The 19,631-nt window shown below is 49.3% G+C and overlaps 2 protein-coding genes across 3 annotated transcripts in view; both read right to left on the bottom strand.

The window, feature by feature from the left end:
• Positions 1–468: 468 nt before the first annotated feature.
• Positions 469–16,184, bottom strand: LOC122378949 (uncharacterized protein KIAA0513-like). Its single transcript, XM_043360668.1, has 10 exons — positions 16,110–16,184; positions 14,229–14,464; positions 13,565–13,762; positions 9,751–9,852; positions 6,021–6,196; positions 5,435–5,624; positions 4,541–4,647; positions 3,954–4,066; positions 3,414–3,508; positions 469–2,765 (listed from the first exon to the last, which is right to left on the bottom strand). The coding sequence occupies exons 2-10, from the start codon at positions 14,458–14,460 to the stop codon at positions 2,686–2,688; spliced, it is 1,293 nt and encodes a 430-aa protein (XP_043216603.1). The 5' UTR covers positions 14,461–14,464; positions 16,110–16,184; the 3' UTR covers positions 469–2,685.
• Positions 16,185–16,846: 662 nt separating this feature from the next.
• The window catches only part of LOC122378915 (all trans-polyprenyl-diphosphate synthase PDSS1-like), a 42,808-nt gene continuing 40,023 nt past the window's right edge, over positions 16,847–19,631 (bottom strand). For both annotated transcript variants that reach the window (XM_043360562.1, XM_043360561.1), the window contains exons 6-8: positions 19,441–19,572; positions 18,683–18,877; positions 16,847–18,423 (exon numbers count right to left, since the gene is read on the bottom strand). In XM_043360562.1, coding sequence (XP_043216497.1) covers positions 18,202–18,423; positions 18,683–18,877; positions 19,441–19,572 — 549 coding nt within the window. In that variant the 3' untranslated portion in view covers positions 16,847–18,201. The remainder of the gene's footprint in view (positions 18,424–18,682; positions 18,878–19,440; positions 19,573–19,631) is intronic.

The raw sequence follows: 19,631 nt of genomic DNA, 5'->3' as shown, positions 1-19,631 counted from the left end.
ACAGTCTAACTCTCAGTGAATAATGAACACAGGTGCCGGCGTAAAGCATTCGTCAAACTGCCGCACTATCATTTAATTACGTGTTAATCTGCGGAGTTTGACAACACCCAGGTAGCACACCAGCGCAGTCGTCTGAGGTACTGCCGTAACCTGTATGCCGGTGCTGTCGCTAAGGAGTCAAGGACCCTGACTTGACCTGATATAGCTAAAGATTCCCATCCTGACCTGTAATTAAACCGTATACTGCCGACTAGGATGTCGCCCTGACATACTACCATACCACTGGATAAGCTGCTCGCCCCGACCTGTGATGAGACAATATACATCCGCCGTAGCCACCCGCCCCGCCCCGCCCCGCCCTGCCGCTGCCAGCCGGGGTCGCGCAGTCAGGCCATACGCCGGCCGCATTTGTCAGCCAGACATGAGCTGTACATCTCGCGCGCACTTGGCTTCCTCACAGCTCTCTGATTAAGTTCACTCCTGGGAACGATTTATTTCCAAACTTCGCACGTCTGACGGTGCGGATGCACAGAAATGAACCAAATGCATGAGGCAATCCAGTTTGCATGTTAGCATTTCATAATATATCAACAATACCAGCAGCGGCGTTGAAGCTTGGTGCAATACCAAGCAGCATAATAAATAACACAGTACACTTTTCAAGCTTTACACCCATTAACAACGTCATCAGAGAGCAACACTCCTTTCTAACACTCATCCTCCATTCTATGGAATGGACACTGGACTGGCCAATATAGAGATGTACCCACCACACCAGCCTCCCCGTCCTTACAGGGATGCACACACGTGTCACGAGTCCCGTCCCGTTCCCGCACTACCCAGCACACGCACGGTATCACATACGGTTAGATCACGTATCTGCGTGAGCTCACGTCACCCGAAACAGCTCGGGCCACCGCCCAGAGCACCGAGTCTACTGGAATACGAGAAACAGCCAGGCGATGATTTCATTCGCAGTACGCTCCTCCCTGCCTGTTATTGCTTACTGTTTCCAAACATGCGTGCATATTGGTTTAACGCAGCAAAGAGCTTGAGTACAGAGAGATTGCGATACTAACAGGCCGGAAGTTCAGTGTAGCGTTGATCGCAGGTGAATTAAACTTTGGAAAGACAGCACGCCGATGATAAAAATATCCTTCACCAACGACGCACCAGGCACATGAAAGTGTACATAAAAGGAGCGTCGCGCGCTGAAGAGAATCCCAATTTTTCCGGAATGCGCACGACGCACTGAATGCCACGGAAACCACAAAAGCTCAGCGGGGGGAGATGTGGCGCAGTGAATACGAGTTGCCATCTACGCAGCGTTAATTAAGGCATCTCACGACCGCAGGCTGCTTTGAACTGGGGTAATTATTGCTCATATGCGGAACCTGTCCGTCCTATTGAACCGGTGGAAATGCGTGTGACTTATTAAGATAGCGCATCGAGGGAGCACCAGTGATACATATTACAGAGAAGGACAAGCCCATGACAGTCATCTATGGAAATTCGCAATCCTTTCGTTCGCCCCTTATCAACATAACAAAAAAAGCTAGACACCATAGAAAACAAAGCAAAATGCGAGTTAACGAAGCACAATATCATGCAAAACAAAGTAACAATGATGAAAACCCAAGAAAGAGAAAAAAAAACACTCCAAGAAAAGACTACGAGGCAGACCTAACCTACCTCAAAACACTATTTTCACGCAGAGATGCGACAGAGGAAACAATTGTCATACCGAGCAGACTGGCTGCTGGCATAGTCCACAGGGGATCCAGTATACAACATCGCTGTGTGTGCCCATTCGATGCGGGATTCATACCCGGAAAGCTTCATACGAAGCGGGTTTCGCTAACGATCATCTCGAACAGGAATAGCACAAAGAAGTTGAAAGATCTCTGACGTTATAAACGCATGAAACTGCAGCATCACCCCGGCCTAGTCACTACACTTCGTGGCGTGAAGAACGGCAGTATGCATCTACAAGGCAGTGAATCGACTAGAAGACGTTATTTTTACCGTTATCTAAGCTTCGTCTACAGCATGCAGACGCCGAAAGGAAAGTGAGAAGAAGAACTGAGTCATTTTTCGTTCGACGATTTCCCCTGTTCGATCTATCAAATCAAAATGTTGGTGCTCCTAAAAAAAAAATTAAGCTAGTCCATTATTGGACTTTCATAGACATTTCTTCCCATAATAGGAAATAGATATTACATGTCTGAGAACCAGACATTTGCCCAAAATATCTACGCAAAGGTAGAGAAAAATATCCGTTAAGAAGCCCCTTACACTCCTCTACAAGCATCCCTGCCTGCCGAGTGCACGTTAGTGACTCCTGCTATAAAGGTGAAGGTTAAATAGCTCAACATGTGTCCATGCTCCTTATAGCGCCCATCAGCAGAGTCCCATCTACAGACAACCTGGGCAGTCCGGACGGACCTAGACTTCCTTTCCACATATGCACTTCATATTGCTGCCGTCTCCTGGCTCTTACCCACCCCACACTCTCGGAAAACCCGCGCAGTCTCACAAACGACCACGAACGACAGACGAGTGGGGGCTTACCCCGACTAGCTGCTGTATCACCATATGCGGCCGCTTCCGATCGCAGTGACGAACTTCGCGACTCCACAGCGGTTCGGTGGGGTCACTGAGTACCAGCTCGGTGCTGCGGAAGCCTCAGGGTTTCCCGGTAGTGATCAGCCGTGCACTCCCGTCGTACATGGTGTCTATATTGTCTCGGAGAAGTTGCAGCTGGTCTGAAACGGACAGGTAGACTTGTGGGTGGAAAGGTACGATTGGGGGCGAGCATAGGTCAGGCGCGCATATCTATTCGATGTTTATGAATGGTTCATAGATGTCACCTGCCTAGACGGGAAGTGGGTTTTCTAAAGTTGGAGCCAGGTAATGGACTTCAAAGTTTCGACTGGATAAATGACGTCGAGTTGGGTTAGAAATTAGAATGGTTAAATAAATATACCTTTTCGTTCTGAGGCGGTAGGTAGTGCATTAAAATAAGTGGAAATAGAACAAAAAGCCGACAGAGGATTCCGTTTGATCTTATCCATTATCTGTACGAGTCGAGTAATCCATAGTCATTTATGTGCTTTTATGGCTAACGTTCAGCCAACAATTTAAGTCGGTTACATATGCTGAATAATGTATACGTTACGTTGAATATGTTGCATGAATACATCACGCCAACAGGTTAGTTTAAAGCACAAACTGTGCTAGTTTGTATGCATCACCATACCACTTGAAATGAGATACACAGAGCAATAAGCCACAGGGATTCACGTGAGCAGTGCCCACACTAAACAATGACAACAGTTCGCTCAGCACCTACCACTGAGCCGTGCTGTGATGTGGTGAGACATTGCCAGCACGCAACTGTAATTCGTTCTCACCTTCCCTGAGATTGGCGATGGCGCTCTGCTTCCTCAGAAACTCGAGACAGAGCTCACGAGGCAGGCCCAACGAGAACATGTTGTGTGTGAACGTGCTGTGAAGATTAAACACACGCGTTAGATCCACCATGACACTAGTCCAACGAGAGGTCAGCAATCACGGTAAGCACACAGCTGCTAATTGACTTTATGGTTTACAGCATACACGGAAGCCATGAAGATAATATTTACTTAAAATATCAAGAACACGCATTTTCATAACCATACATAGATCGATATCGGCACAATATGAGTTATAGCCAAACACAGAGGTGAAGCCAAACTGACGCACTCCAGCAGAAAACACGTTGTAGGTTGCGATACGAGATTACAATATGGACCAATGAGGGCGGCCAGCTCTCGGAAAGGCGCACTTTGTCGGTGCGTTCATATGAATTCCGGCCGCTCTGAAATGCCCGGAATGTTCTCATTACACGTATGAAATGTCGGGCGGCGCCACCGCGGCGGCGCGGACGGAGGCCGGTCAGGTCACACACTGACCCCAGCTGGCCGAAGGTGATGTTCTGTTGGTAACTGACGTCATCGGCCGGTCCGGTGACGTCACCGTCGGCCAGCTGCTGCCGCGTCGGCACCGGCCGGTGGGAGCGCTCCGTCTGTCAGGTCAGGTCAGGTCAGGTCAAGGAAGATCAGGTTGTGTAAGGAAATGTTTGTTTAGATATTCTGGTTCAAGCGGGTTTATCATGAAGGGCAGAGTCATGTCAAAGAGGGCCTCGATGAGCCAGCACACATGCATCGAAGGTGATCAAAGGTCTTGTTTTGCATCCAGCACCGGCAAACAGCAATCTATTATTACCAGCCGGCAGAAACGGCGGATGCAGGTCTTAATATTGAACTGACTTGAAGCGAAATGAAACAGAGTGAACAAAAGATAAAATGGCCGAACTTCTCTCAGCTCTGCGCAGTGACCATGAAAAATTAACTAACTTCAAAACATCACTGTTTCGGAATGACCATCAGGCCTCAAGCCGCCTCCCCCCCCCTTCTCAAGTGATCTTTGTTTATAGACGTTTTGTGGTGCAACCACCACTAAGGACATTTTATCCCGCACTTTCCGATCCTTTACTGACCTGCAGGGCGTCGAAGAAGGCGGCGTTCCAGAAGCGCACACTGCGCCAGATGGGCTGTTGTCCCAGCAGCTCGTACAGGTACTGCTTCTGACTCGGGTCCGAGCCCACTGCGGCGGCGGAACGACAGCACGTCAGGTGACAGCAGAAACACCGCGTCACATCAACGCAAGGTTACACAGCACGTCACACTAATTCAGTCATAAAGAGGGATTATATCAAGGTCACATCAACGCAAGGTCACAGTATCAAGCATAACGAAGATTACATCAACGTCACGTCACACAACAAAATATCAGGCGGAGGGGCGTTCTCGTCACACGGAGGCGGAGGGGTCAGTAACATGCCAACAGGTCACATAACACCACAACACAATAGAAAAAAAACAATGCAACAACAGCGGCATCGAAACGGTCACGCCACACAACACGTCACATGAAGGGCACTAACGTCACATATTGGGAATCGACTAATCAAGGGAACCATGTGACCTTTTTATTTAGTTCTCACGCTTGCCGATCGCTCACAAACAGTTGGTGAGTGTAACAATGAGACAATGAGTGAGTGTAAGTACAACAGCGACACCTGCGACGGACTACCACGCTATACCTCAATGAAGCTCCCGTTCATTTAAACAAAGCACCCTATAACCTCGTATAATAAACAGCACAAATATCAGCCTTGCATATATAATTGTGCTCTGCTGGATCAAGAACCCCCCCCCCCCCCCTTTAAAGGCTGTAAACAGTCGAATGTGACTAACTAATAACAACATAAGCACAATCTCTGTTGACACTAAGAAAACTTTCGTAACTTCTTCTGAAATACGATGCCACACTGACGGGACGTCCCACAAAGAAAAATGTCCCGATCGTAAATGTAAAACAAACCACATACCTTTATGATAGAACGTAAAGCACATGTTCATGAGCGACTTGGCGGGCGCGTAGTCCTCCGCCTGACCACATTCGAACAGGGCCAGTGCAAAGTACTGCACCAGGGAATAGAAGGTGGATTCTGGCACACACCGGTGCCGACCGCGCTGGTGGTTCACCAGGCGCGCAAACCACGCCCGACCAGACTCCGTCTGAGCGGAGGGGCAGGTCAGGTCAAGGTTACATCGCCAATAGAGCGAACCACGGTCCGGGCTGGGTCACGATGAATTTTGTAGAATCAATGCCATCACACGAAAACGGATATCTACCATTACACCAATTACCATCATGCCATAGCCAATTGCTCATGGCTTATTGTGAAATGAGCTACTTCAATTAATAATTCATCCATTTTTACATTTAATTACAAGCAACTAACCGAAAGCGTTGTGATAAAAGTCCACTATATTAACCATCCAATAAAATGCTTCAAAGTTACCAGTTATTATTCAACCAGATGATGTTTCCTCGACACACGATCCACAGAAGCTGGTGAATAGCAGTGGCCCTCAAAGTGCAAATTCCAACCCATCTCGACCCGACCTCACCTGCATCAGTTCCCCGAAGCGGGCCTTCTCTTCCAGCGATATATCGGCCGAGCTGCTGAACAGCCGGTCGACAAACTGCCGTATGTAGGCGCGGCTCTCGGCAGTGGCCGGGTCGGAGTCGGCACCGCTCTCACCGCTCAGGTCGGAGGACACGGAACGCAGCGAACCCTCCGAGTCTGCCGACGGTCACAGAGGTCAGGTCAAGGTCAAGATCAAGGACCGTGCGCTGTACGACGGGTTAGAGGAGTGTGGGTGGTTTAGAACGCTTGGTAGGCTGCTGGGTGGGTTGGCAAGGTGATGTGTGCACGTCACGATTAATCCACGCCGTACCCATGGTAAGGTAGTGTCACGAAAGAGCTCAGACAGGAAGCGTTTTCGATGGCAGGACCTTAGATGCGTCAAAGTATGGTAGGGAAGTAGCAATGCTCCCCACGGCATTGTTTGTATAAAAATCGTCGAGCTGCGACCCAAATGTACAATTTAACGTACAAACAAAGGTCATATCATGTCAGCATTATTGTGAGAAACAAACATCAACGAACACATCACACGAACACATTGAACGAACATATCAACGGTGGACATTAAATTTCAGCGAGTGGAGCTCGCTACGGCGGCCACTCACTTTGATAGAAGTATGGGACGAGGAAATCGAGTTAAAATTGTAAAGGGTTTAAATCATAAAGCAGTTAAAGCGTCAAAGTATATAATAATTCCAGTAAGAAGTTACTAAAGACAGCGCATTTGTAAGTGTAAAGCTGCGCCATTGCATTAGCACCTGCTGCGATTATTACAGATCATATAGGTACGAGCTTCAGATGCGTGGTGCTAAGATACGTTTAAAATGATGAGCACTGCTCATCATTTACACTGCTCATTGAGCAATGAGCAGCGATCAAATACTTGACAAGATAGTAAGTAATAGCTAACAAGTCAACCATCAATAAAATAGTCAACGAACCAAGTCTGGGCCGACCAAATTAGAACACATGAGCCTACATATTGCTTGTCCGCCTTGTCATATTGTGATTTGCTGAAAGCGTGGGGAAAAACATCACAAATACCAACGCTATGCCTGCAGATATTGAGGAATGCTACATTATGTTTATTCGTCCGATAATATTGAGGCTGCAGCTGTGGGTTTTCAATACCTACATCACCTCTGCCTCAGAAAGAAACCAACGAATCAATATGCAATTTACACAATTGCACTAAATATACCGATTCTAGTAAATCACAGCCGCACCAGCCTGCCTGCCTACATGTGGGCAGACTGACGAATGTCAAATGCGAATGCGACTGTAATTCGGTGAGCTATTCTTATAGCAATAAGTCCGGAGTGGAGGAGGGAGCAATAGCGCTACCAACCTTATGCGTCGCCACGTGATTCTTAGTATGAAACGTGTCCAATCGTAAACCGCACTCAGATATTCCATAAATAACGAAGGATAGGGAACGTTGTGCGTTGTGCTGGTCCGCCCTCGGTGATCAGAGTGACCAGGCGGCCACTTCATAATTCCATTGACATCACGCTATTTGATGCCGCGTTCATTTGAGTTTCAATAGCGCGGCCCAAAAATAACATTTCCTAAAATACCACCCAGTTACGCTGATTGCTAGGTTGCAACTGAACTGTAAAGTGAGTTGAAAACAAGTGCGATCAAGCATCGCTATAAATAGAAAAGTATTTCGGACCAATGGGCTTGCGGCTTGACGAAACATACTTCAAATTTATGGGCTAGCAATATGCAGAGCAGGGTTGGCAGGGGGTGGCAAAAACTGGTTTTTGCCAGTGGTTTTAACCGGTTTAAACCGGCTGGCAGAAACCCTGGTGGCAAGAACTGGCAAAAACTGGCTAAAACTCAGATGGCCAAACCTACAACTTTTCTAGTTAGGAATGGATTTGAAATGTACAAATGCATTTCTGGTAGTTATATAGATGCACTAAACATTCTGAAGTTGCCTCATTACTTACCCCTGCTTAAAATGTCTATGCATGTCGGTAGACATCCACAACGGAATGTTTTTCCATGTAGGGGAGAGTGGGACAAGGCGGCCACGGTAAGTAGGGTGTCATGCGGTGCCGTGCGCATATCAGTGGCAGATACCTCTTCGCACTTCTGATTGTGCAGGACTCACCCAGTCACCCTTGCACTGGCTCATTTGTCACCCCCAAAAGGCATCTTACTGGCTCCTTATGGATAGCCCATGAAAATGTTTCTGAGTTAGGTATGAAACATTTCAATGGTCAATGTCACTTCTGTTTGAAAGCATAAAGCTTTCACCGAATTCTCCTTAAAATGTTTCCTGTTCAGTATCATGTCTAGGCATAGCATTGTGATATTTCTGAGTTTTTGCCAGTTTTTGCCACTTTTTGCCGGTTAAAACCGTTTTAAACTGGCAAATGGCATAAACTAGTTTTTGCCGGCAAAAATGCCAACCCTGAAGCAGAGAACGACACTAATTGCAAACAAGGTACAGCTAATATAATTTAACAGAGTAGCATAAAAGCGAAGTAATTCTCGATAAACCTCAATACTCACACATAATTGATTTTTCACAAGCAACAAGCGAACTCAACCCTATAGCCACTCTTACCTTTTTTAACGTCACCCACATCCGCTCCAGACATGGTGATATCGCCTGGCATACGCCAGATAGACACTGTTTAAGGAACTGCAGTGCCTTTAGTCACCACTTAACCACCAAATGATCCGCTAATCCCCACTGTCTGGCCACCAGACTGGCTGAACCACCACCGACGGTTCCCGGGAGGTTTCTGAACGGTTCCACGGCGGATGGTTCCCAGACGGTTCTCGGGCGATTAATGGACGGTCCCCCGGCGCTTACTGCACGGTTCCCACGCAGCACATGGCAGTGTGTACCGCCCACCGCGCCCCCGCCCGGCGGTTGGCGCTGAGCTGATAGTCGCTATCACGCACGCTGGCGGCGGACGATAGGCAGACTGGCGGCACATGGCGTCAGCTGGCCGGGCCGCCACCGGCGCCGGGCCGCTGCACCGACGTTACGGGGGGGGGGGAGGGATAGCGCGACAGCACGGCAGTGCAATAGCATTCGGCGGGTCGGATGACTTTAGACGAATACCACCGTGATCAGACGTGACAGACGCGTCGCCCTTCCGATTATGCGCATAAAAAAATCAGCATCAAATAAAAAGGAATGCTTCGTTTTTTTCGAACAGTGCAATCGGTGATGACATTTCGGGTACCTACCCATCGCAAGATAGTAAGTGCAATGCAGAAGGTCTCTGAAACACATACTTGTGCGAGAACAGGACCACAATGTGTCTTTCGTTTATGACGACTTGTTCGATACCTAGCTCCCCGTCTCCACACAGAATCAATCAAATGGTTTACTCACACAAGAAGGTGAGTAAGTCTTCCGAGCCGACATGGATCCACCCCCGTCACACGAGTAGAGCAGGCAAGCTCAAGACATTGGCCAAGTTTTGTCTTGCCATTCCACCCAAACCACTCTGAAGACTGCTCTCATCAATTTTGTTTTGAATTTGACTAACCTGTCACCTGAGACACACTTTCACTCCGCATGTGAGCCTATTCTCCCGTGACGTCTGCCCTTAACGTTATAAATTTATAATGCTTCCTCGTCTAACGATAGCCAAGTGTTACCCCGTCCTCAACTCAACTGACGTTGCCCACACGTCACCCCGTCGTTACCCGAAGGCGCCTCCACGTTACCCCGTCCTTACCTGACGTTGGCCAAGGTCGACGCTTGTCCTCTGACAGCTCCAGACTTGTACTGGGTCCGTAGCCATCCCCTTCGCTAGCCGACTCCGAGGTCGACGCAACGTCTGTCAAACAACAGCACATACGTGTTGTTTGATAGCGCTATACGTATATGATAATAGCGAGACAAAAAGTGAAGGAAGATACCCAGCTAAACAAAGGCACAATTACAGTGGCGGATCCTGGGGGGGGTCCACGGGGTCATGACCCCCCCCAAAAGGTCTGAGAGGGTCATTTGACCCCCCCCAAAAGCCGAAGACCTAAATGCGTTATAGACGCCGTCTTGCATGCTCAAAATCACCCATAGGTGTAACTTTGGAAACGACATTGGGGGTGCAAACTAGGGAAGGGGCCTCCAAGTGGCGGGGCCTCCAGTTCGCAGGGGCCTCCTAAGGAGCATGTACAAATTTACATATGTACATACATAACGAGCGAGCGAAGATGGACAGTGCTCGACGAGTAGGGTAGGTTCTTTCGAAACTTTAACCCTCGCCCTTGTAGGGAGGGGGGGGGGGTCGGATCGACCCTACTCAGTTTTTCGCGAATAACTAGCGCAAAAAGCGGCTGATCGCGACGAAACTTTTAGTATCCTCGAGTTACTAAATTTTACACACACCCTTAAAAATCATATGACCCTACCTAAATGACCTTTAACCTGTTATCTATTACTCGAGACCATGTTTGGCCAGAATCGAAATTCGGCGTATGTCAGCTCACATTATTCGCGCGGATCCAGTCTTTCCAGTCGTGCATAACTACTGACAAAATATCATGAGTGCACTTGTTTTATTTCACCATTTTACATTGAATATTCTTGCTCTGTATTTGAAACAAAGAATTTTGCGTATTTTATAATTCTTAGTGCCAATAAAGGGATGACACATTGGGGGTGCAACATAAACATTGAGGGTGCATAATTCAACTTTGGGGGTGCAACTGCACCCTCAAAAGTATACAAAGTTACGCCCCTGAAATCACCTGTCAAACACTTATGAGCTAATACCTTTGTTTTTCTGGATCGTGTTGCGTGAAAAGGCGTATTGAAGGCCAGAATCTTACTCGTTTTTGTCTCAACCGTGCGAGCACCAGGGGATGATCCAGGAAAACTCCAAGGGGATGGTCATGAATTTAATTCCTGGTGCCCCTACCTATACCCAAAATTAAAAACTCAACGGATTTCGGCCACACACCACTCTGAAAGGGAGAGACCCTCAGTAGAGAGGAAGCCCTCTGTAGAGAGGAGGCCTTCTGTAGTTGAGAGGCCCTGTGAAAAGAGGAGGCCCGCAGTAGAGAGGTGGTCCTTTCTAGAGAGGAGACCACCCTGTGTTCTGACAAATGTTTTTGCAAATTTTTCGCGGCGCTTCGCGCCGCCGATTCATGTACGTACAGGTCAATACGAAATCGTGACTGTACAGGGTGTCCCAAAATTAATGTCACACCCTCTCACAACCTTTATTTTGCCTTCTACGGCGCAATATCAATATAATTTCGCCGTTACTGGCTCCCAGACCATATTGGCTACATTCTAGTCACGTGACCTTCAAATTTTTGTGACCCTGACCGGTCAAGGGGTGGACGGAGGTCATTTTCGGGGCAGTACCCAGCGCGCGCGGACCATGTGTCCAGGATGGCAAAACTGCAGAGCAAATCGTCCCGCAGCGGGGCAGTCGACATGGTTGGCGGCGGAATGACCCACGGCCTGGTAGCCGAGGCACTGGGCACGAGTTGCCGCACGATTTGGCGCTGGTTGTCTTGCGACAGAAGCGGATAGACGTCTGGGAACAAGCTAGGTCGCGGCAGGAAGACTTCCGCCAGCCGGGTAGTGCAGCTCGACATCGCGAACTGCGGAGCTAAATACGGGCTTATCCACAAGGAATCTGGCAAGGGGGCTGATTGCTAACAGTCATCCAGTCTCCAAGTTGACAATTCATCGGTACTGGAGGCTGCTTCTAAAGCTGAAGCCCACCAAGTCACGTTTCCAGCCGAAAACCTCTGCTGAACATGTCCAGGGCCATCTTTCAACAGGTCGGGGTCCCGGCTCATCGAGCTAGAACGACGCAGGACTGGTGCAGATCGAACTTCCCAGCATTCTGGGAGAAGGACAAATGACCGGGAAATAGTCCCGACCTGTCGCCGATAGAAAATCTTAGGGCGATCGCCCGGTAAGAGGTGATCAAAATGGCACCAGAATAATCTGAAGGCACGCTGACCAGGAACGTTCGATCTGTCTGGTCCAAGATCAGTCCACAGAAGCTGGACATGTTGATGTCTGATGTTCCGGAACATATCCTTGCCCGTATCAGGGAGAAGGTGGGATACATATGTAAGAAAAGCGCACCTCTCATGTTTGTTATTTTCATGCAATTGACGCTGGACAGGTGTGACATTATTTTTGGGACACCCTGTAATTACACCAACCAACCGTGTCAAATTCAATCAGAATTTATATGTGTACTGTGAAGGAACTCCGGCTTGTACTGCCATGCTAAAAGGGTGGTAAAATTTGTGTTTTGGAGCTGTGTTTTGACAAATGCTTTTGCAAATTTTCTCCGCGCTTCGCGCCGCCGATTCATACACCAATCAATAAGAGAGATCGTGAATGTAAACCAACCGTGTCAAATTGAGTCGGAATTCATATGTGTACTGTGAAGGAACTCCGGCTTGTACTAGCATGCTAAAAGGGTTGTAATATTTGTGTTTTAGAGCTGTGTTTTGACAAATGTTTTTTTTGCCTAATGCATTAGGCTAAAAGTGAGGTAACTATGTCTACTTCTGGGTTTTTAAGTCGGTTAATCCGCCCCCCCCCCCCCAGTACAAAATTCCCGTGGCGACGCCCCTGTATAGGTGGGTTTCACTAACTAAAACTACTGAGTCGAGTGACTTACGATGATAAAACTTCATCTTAGAAACGACGAAGATCAAATGTCATTTGATCTCGAGATACTCGCTCCCTACCCCCCCCCCCCCCCCGGTCGTCAGAATTCATCTATCAGACCCGGCATGTCGGCCGACTTGTGACCCCCCCCAAAAAGTTCCCCTAGATCCGCCCATGCACAATTACTTTGGAATCTACCAGGCTGGACACAGTTCAGAGTTCAGGCCATCGTAAGTGTAAACGGGGAAGACATGAGTTTACAATTTCGACCGTTTAAAAATAAATCAATAACAACGTGTATGACAAGTGAATCCCTGGTATTGCCGGCGCAGCACAAGGCAGCAGCTGCGACAAACAATGTACTGTCTGGGTTTCTTTTCGGCTAGATAGCAGCACCAACACACCGTCAGATGTCAGGACTATCTACACCGAACACTGCACTTATGGATCTTTTGTCCGCTGAGACAGAGGGCGAGTCGACAGCAGGACCGTTATGCGGTAACGACTTTTGTCAATGAAGTCCGGAGATACCCTGAATGAAAGAGAATCAGCCATCATTCTCCAGCCACTGTGAGCCGTCCTAATGAAGATGATTCAATGTTAGGTACTGATAGAACGGCTGTCAAAATACTATGCGTCCGGTTCAAGACCTAACTTTTATACATCGATGATTCGGTCTTCAGTCTTGTGTGTATCTGATAATGCGTTAATTATATCTCAGGGTGATGCTACTGGAATTACATAAATCAACGCAATCATGAGAAAATTCTGAACAGACAGCAGGGGACAAGGAAAAATGACTTCGAAGAAGAGTTCAGGTACACTAAGTTCTCAAAGTTCGAATTAGTAGTTCAGTGACACAAATATCGTTATTCACTCTCGTTCGCTGCCCGTCTTCTTACCGGAGCAGCGCGTGCGCAGCTTGTCGTAGGGGTCAGGCCCGGTGGCGCGCAGAGGTCGGTCCGCCGACCAGCGCGAGCCACTGCTCGCCAGACTCTCCCGGGAGCAGGCCGAGCTGGGTCCGTCCCCAGCCGAGAGCAGGTGTCCGTCCCCAGCCGTCAGCAGGCCGTCGGCGGCCGCGTCCGAGTCGCCGCTGTCGTCTGCGGGGATGGAAAAGAAGAGAGTACGTTGGATACATAGCTTTATGTGCGAACGCAAACAAAGGAGCATCACTCTCAAACAAGATTACTTTACTAATCTCAACATGTTGCTAGCTCTAAACAAGTCGTGCATTGCATCCTATTTTTAGTCGAGCATATTGACTTTTCTAATGAATGAAAATATATTTTCTACGATACCTACACATTACACTCGGCATGCTTCAGACGCTTACAGGGCACTATAAGGCAACGATTACGGCGCGCAGGATCAATACCCTGGAGTATATTGACTTAACTTGGGTGTTTTACTGCTTTAAAAAGAAAGCGTCACGTCAAAGAGTATCATTATGATTAGACTCAGCACCATTGCCGCCTCCGATAACCCTCTGAGACGAGACACAGTCGATAAAAATAACTTCCACCGCAGGTAGTTAGGTATGGTATGAAAATTGCCGGCGTCTCTGACCGGTGCGTCGGACGGTGGCGCCGCTGGCGTCGCTGTCTGCGCCGCTGCTGAGGCTCAGCGCCGTCTCCAGACGCGTCATGAGCCGGTCTCCTCCGTCCTCCAGTTTGCTGGAGAGGCCCTGGATCAGCCGGTCACTGCCGTCCACCATGGAGCGCAGCCGCGAGCGGAGGGCGCCCTGTGTGCGGCCGGCCAGGCCGCGTGCCGCCGCCGAGCCGCGCAACAGGTCCACCATCCTGCTATTGAAGGAGAGAGGGAGGAGAGGGGTCTGAGATGGACCTATCCGTGCATCTATCCTCAGGATACTGAAATCCTTCTCCTCCACGCCACAACCACCTCCGGGCTGGACAGGCAACTTTATCTCATGCGGGCTGCTCCCTTGGAGTGGCACCGCTGCTCCCGAGGGAGCGCACCCCGTAGCCGGGTGCAGTGAGTGCCTTGGGACTGGGTGGCCTGTCCTCTGGACGGGCTCAGCCCCGGCGACTCACTAGGGTGCCTGCCCAGACCAATGTCTCCCCATAATTCCTATCATCCTTCCGGCTCTGCAATGGTCTTGTCGACCGAAAGGGCCTAACCCAACAAAACAAACAAACAAACAAAAGGGTCTGAGATAGACTAGGGTGGCAGTGTTACGTCACAAGTGACTGGAGGGTGTGAGAAATGGAATTGGATATTGCCATGGAAGGAATGTTTTCATTGAAACAATGATATAAAGAAAGGACAAGAATACCTGCAATTTCTAAGTGAAATTAGTTGGCCAGCTTCTAAAATGTCAGATCACAATACTACGAATCACATATTTACTCATTTCCTTTAGGCAAAGCAAACTTGCCAAAATTCACCTTATGTGAAATTGGCACATTCAAGAAAACCTACCATATTTACTCAGATTATCACTGCCAAATATCAATTAATTTTCAGGCATATCCATTGACATGAGCCTTATCATGCTGATGCAGACTCAGACTGCAAAACATGGCAGCTGACAAAATCGCATTGTTGTGGTCTGTGGACCAGGGTCTGGAGTAGAGGCTCTCAGCAGGACGTTGGTGCATGGTACAATGCATGGATTTACCATTCTGTGGATTTGCCATGGACTGGAGCAGTGTGGGCTAGTAGAATGACATTGTGCTTGGTGCTAACTTGTTGTGCTAGCACAACATAATCCTTGAAAATGACATAGGCTGACAAAAGACACAGTGATCAGCTGCGGAAAACTCTGCTACCTAGGTACACCATAGCTCGACCTAGTAATCCCTCTAGAATAAATTGTACGACGTACTGTTAATGGGATCCTCCCACCTTCAAAAAAGTTTATGAATTGGCATGAAAGTGATGTCGCTCGGTTCAGAAAGAGCGAAAACGAATATCTACCAAATTTCACCGAAAAATATTCACCGGTTTTCAAGATATTAGACTTTTACTTTTGTTTACTTTTTTGGGATCTCTGCTGTTTCTAGCGACTTTATTTTAGAAGTGCGGCGTTTGCGGCAGATGTTGCGCGCAAATAGCATATACCACCGCGTGCTACAAAACGTTTTAGTCAAACATTTACAAATCGTTAGGTAGATATTTGTGCTGACGTTACACATTCAGAGGGGTATTCCTAAGCATTAGCCCCTCTGAATCAAAATGCTGCAATTTTGAAATTCAATATTTCCGATTTAAGACATTTCTCGATGTTGTGAGTGCCAAAACCGGTAATTGTGAGCCAGGGACCCCATTTTGGCTATCTCAACTCAAATCTAATGTTAAGGTGGGAGGGTCCCTTTAAAATAATGTTAGATATGAAATATGAGCTTAATTATGAATGAATGAATGAACTTAATTTGTTGTAATTTTTAAATTATGGTGCAACAATGAAGAATGAATCTATTTACCCACCTCGACCTGAAGAGCACGCAAATGAGTTATGAGCGTTTGCAAAATTCCCTAAAAATTCCACATTATGCTGCGCCAGTAGTGAATCTGCTGCGTATGAAACGCCTTCGCTTCCATATGAAGGGAAGTAGCAGAAATCGAAGGTAAAAATATTATCCCACTGGAAATACACACATGCACATTTTGATATGCGCCTGTGGCTGTGCAGTGTGCAAGACGTAAGAGAAGGACTAGGAAATTCATGAATCATATTCTGACATACTCTTATCACAAGGCTAGACGCTTAATTTTGCATTTTAGATCCCGCCATGACGTATTATTATACCGGACGTCGCTACGGTCGTTTGATCATTGATGTCATCGAAGTTTTTTCGTCACGTCTGCTGATCACGGATCAACTTGAGATGGCGAGGCGAGGTCGGAATATCAACCAATTGACTTGTAAGACCCACACTAAATACAGTATGACCCACTCGACGGCAGTTTCGTGCCAGGATTGGTATGGTTTTATATGACATTGACCTAAGCTCGACATCCATCCAAGTCACAAGTGTGACCGAGGATCATTTTCAGATTCCTCCAGAGCCATCATTAGATATTGACGAACTCGGAGTGGCATCTTGGACTTCGTCTGCTTCTGATGCTGAAAACCTGTCATGCAGCCAGATCCTTGATTCGGGCAAATGTGCTTATCGGAATAGTCGTCTTTAATCTCCCATCCTCTGTTGCCCCACAAACAGTTTTTAATCGTTAATTTTATTATTACTCAAGGCACTTAGGCTATATAGAACCAGTGCTAGTGACCCCTACCCCACCACCGAAACCACCGCTACACTACAGGGGATGAAATGGCTCCGTCAGCGACTGCGGCGCGCCCATTGAGCAAGGAGCGGCCGCGAGCGGCCCACACGGCCGCCAGCGGCTCACTCCCAGCGCGCACGGCCGCGGAGGGAGCCATCGCAGCGCGGCCGATAACTATCCGCGCGCGCGAGCACGGCCGCACCGAGTGGCTATGTACAGCAACACCTCTTAACAATAAATAAAGGTCAACACACGCACTGGGCCAGCGGCGGCCGGCGCGCAGCCCCGCGGGGGAGCCGCACCTCCGGCGCCGCGGCACGCTCAACAAAGGGGGCCGCATCACATGAGGCCCGGCCCAACAGGAAGACTGGACGGCCGCGGTGCGGGCGGGCTGCACCGCTCGCTCGGACGCGAGGCGGTCGTCGCCGACACCGTCCGTACAGGACGACGCCATCTCCCCGACAGACATTGCGCTTGCACGATAGATACTGTAAAATAGCGTTCGGAACAGCTATAAAAACCATCGCTACAAAATAATCCTGGCGGAGGCGGCAGGAAGCGACCGGCCACAGTCTCTTAGCCAGCCAGTGTACAATAACGGCTCCTTCTTCATCTCTAAATAGATATCTCGCACGCGCGCACACACACATACAGACACACTCTCACTCTCTGCCGCAGTTTTTCTGAGGATTATACTCCGTTTCTCCATGCACGTGCGCAGCGTTCGAACGAGCCTCTATCCGCTTATTTGAGCCAGACAGACATACACACACATTCCGCCTAGCAACCACATAATTCGGCGCAGAATACCTTAAATATACAAACAACGGTCGTCTAACGCGCTCAGGCTCTCACGGATTCTCTCACACTCTCACACACACGTTCTTACACTCGCTGCTGCTCGTGACGCCGGTCGGCCGAGCGGGCGGCCGCGCGGTCCCTCTCTGGGTAGTCTCTACCGGCGGCGCCGACTGCGGGCGCCGCCGCCACCGTCGTCACACCCGTGTTTTGATTTGGAGGCCCGGGTGCCGCGCAGGGCGGCAGGCTACTGCGCGCGCCCGAGCCCTGCCCGCCGCCGGCCTTTAAAGCTAGCCGGACAGAGGGCTGCTCCGCGGTGCAGCTGCGCGGCCATTCTGAGGCGCGCGGCTCGCTCGCTGACGCACCCGGCTCGGCCCCAGCGGGCCGGCGGCTGGCGCGCCGCTCCGGTCACCGTGGTAACGCTGCGCGTCCTGGCGCGCCGCTGCGCACCTATCGACTGGTCGGTCGGACGGACGGGCCGCCGGCCGGCGTCCGCCTACTTCATCCTATTGAGCACAGTGTCGGTGAGCCGGATCAGACTGCGCTGCTCGGGCGACGGCTTCAGCTGTCCGATGTGCCGGATGGCCTCGGCGCAGTGCGTCTCGGCCAGCATGCGCGTCTGCCGCGGCCCCTCCGAGTCCATGACCCAGCGGTAGGCCTTCTCCACGTCACCGGGCTCGGTGAAACGGCGCATGATCATCGGGTTCAGGTCCGGGAACTGGAGACACGAGAGAAGGGGGTGGAGCTGTCAGCGCACAGCTCAGCTACGACAGGGGTGGAGCGATGAGCGGCAGAGTAAAAACGTCCACGTAGTCATCGGTTTAAAACCGTTGAGTGGTCGGTACGGAGTCACGGACGTATAGCGAAAAAGAGAACGCAAATATAGGGTTGCTCAATGATACGTTATCGTCTTTATCTGCCCTGTGTCCGCTCCGTTACCCCATAAGCACATCCTGATACAAAGTACGAGAGCTCACCTTTTCACATGCGAACAGAACGGGCGCCGTGGCCAGGCCCAGTCGCAGATCAGCCGCCGCCGGCTTGCCCATCAGGTTGGACGAGGACACAAAGTCCAACAGGTCGTCCATCAGCTGGAACGCCATGCCGACGTTCCTGCCGTACTGGAAGGCCACCTCCTGGATCTCGTCGTCAGCACCACCTAGGATCGCCACCTGGGGGGCGACACGGGCGACGTCTTAGAGGCGGGAGAAGAACCAGGAACAGGCCACCTAGCGGCTTACGTTCACGTATGATAAGTAGGCAGCTCCATAATGCAGTTCATGAATGCTATTACCTTCGTGGACCCAATAAAAAAGATCCAAAAACAGTCTTAAAGAAAACAGTCCTTCCATTTCGCCAAGGATATCTGTTATTGAGAATGAGTAATGAAACCGGGACGGCCGCCGAGTGAAACTCGAGCGGCGAATGGTAGGGTAACGATAGGGGTCAGAGAAATTCGCCCCAACCGCAGGCGTCGTATTATCACACACACTGTCGAGCAAAACAAATGGATTATCCCTCATTTCATGGAAGCGCTATGTTGAATGACATCATTGAAGAGGCATCACGAAAGACCTCTGTATCAGCCTGCTTAGAAAGATCAGGGAGATACCGTGAGTCACAAGCTCTTCAATTCACCCAAACAATCATTCAGTTGAGATAGGTACTGAGGCTTGGCACTTAAGGTAACACGCAACAAAGCTAATAAGCGTGCCACCGAAGCGTAGCTACTTACCGCTTTGCAACTATACGCGATCAGACTGGCAGTTTTCTTGAACGTTTTGCGCAGGTAGTGGGCGAACCTCTCGTTTTCATTCTCCTTGGAGCCCAGCTGCATAAACTCTCCCTGCACTAAATCTGCTAAAACCTGAAACAGACAGAAGGAACGTGTCAAACATGGACGTCGTATGTCGTTACCGATGACAT

This window comes from Amphibalanus amphitrite, unplaced genomic scaffold (genome assembly GCF_019059575.1).
Source record: "Amphibalanus amphitrite isolate SeventyFive unplaced genomic scaffold, NRLGWU_Aamphi_draft 000068F_arrow, whole genome shotgun sequence".
Taxonomy (NCBI): Eukaryota; Metazoa; Arthropoda; class Thecostraca; order Balanomorpha; family Balanidae; genus Amphibalanus; species Amphibalanus amphitrite.
The sequence above is the reverse complement of the archived record's forward strand: the minus strand, read 5'-3'. Positions and strand labels throughout refer to the sequence as shown.

Bases quoted from the DNA above. Each gene is read 5' to 3' on its own strand.
- LOC122378949 (XM_043360668.1), bottom strand. From the start codon at position 14,460: ATGGTGGACCTGTTGCGCGGCTCGGCGGCGGCACGCGGCCTGGCCGGC. The intron at 13,763-14,228 runs GTCAGAGACGCC...CCATCCCCGCAG, and splicing joins CGCCACCGTCCGACGCACCG to ACGACAGCGGCGACTCGGAC. The intron at 9,853-13,564 runs GTAAGAAGACGG...GTTGTTTGACAG, and splicing joins GCTGCGCACGCGCTGCTCCG to ACGTTGCGTCGACCTCGGAG.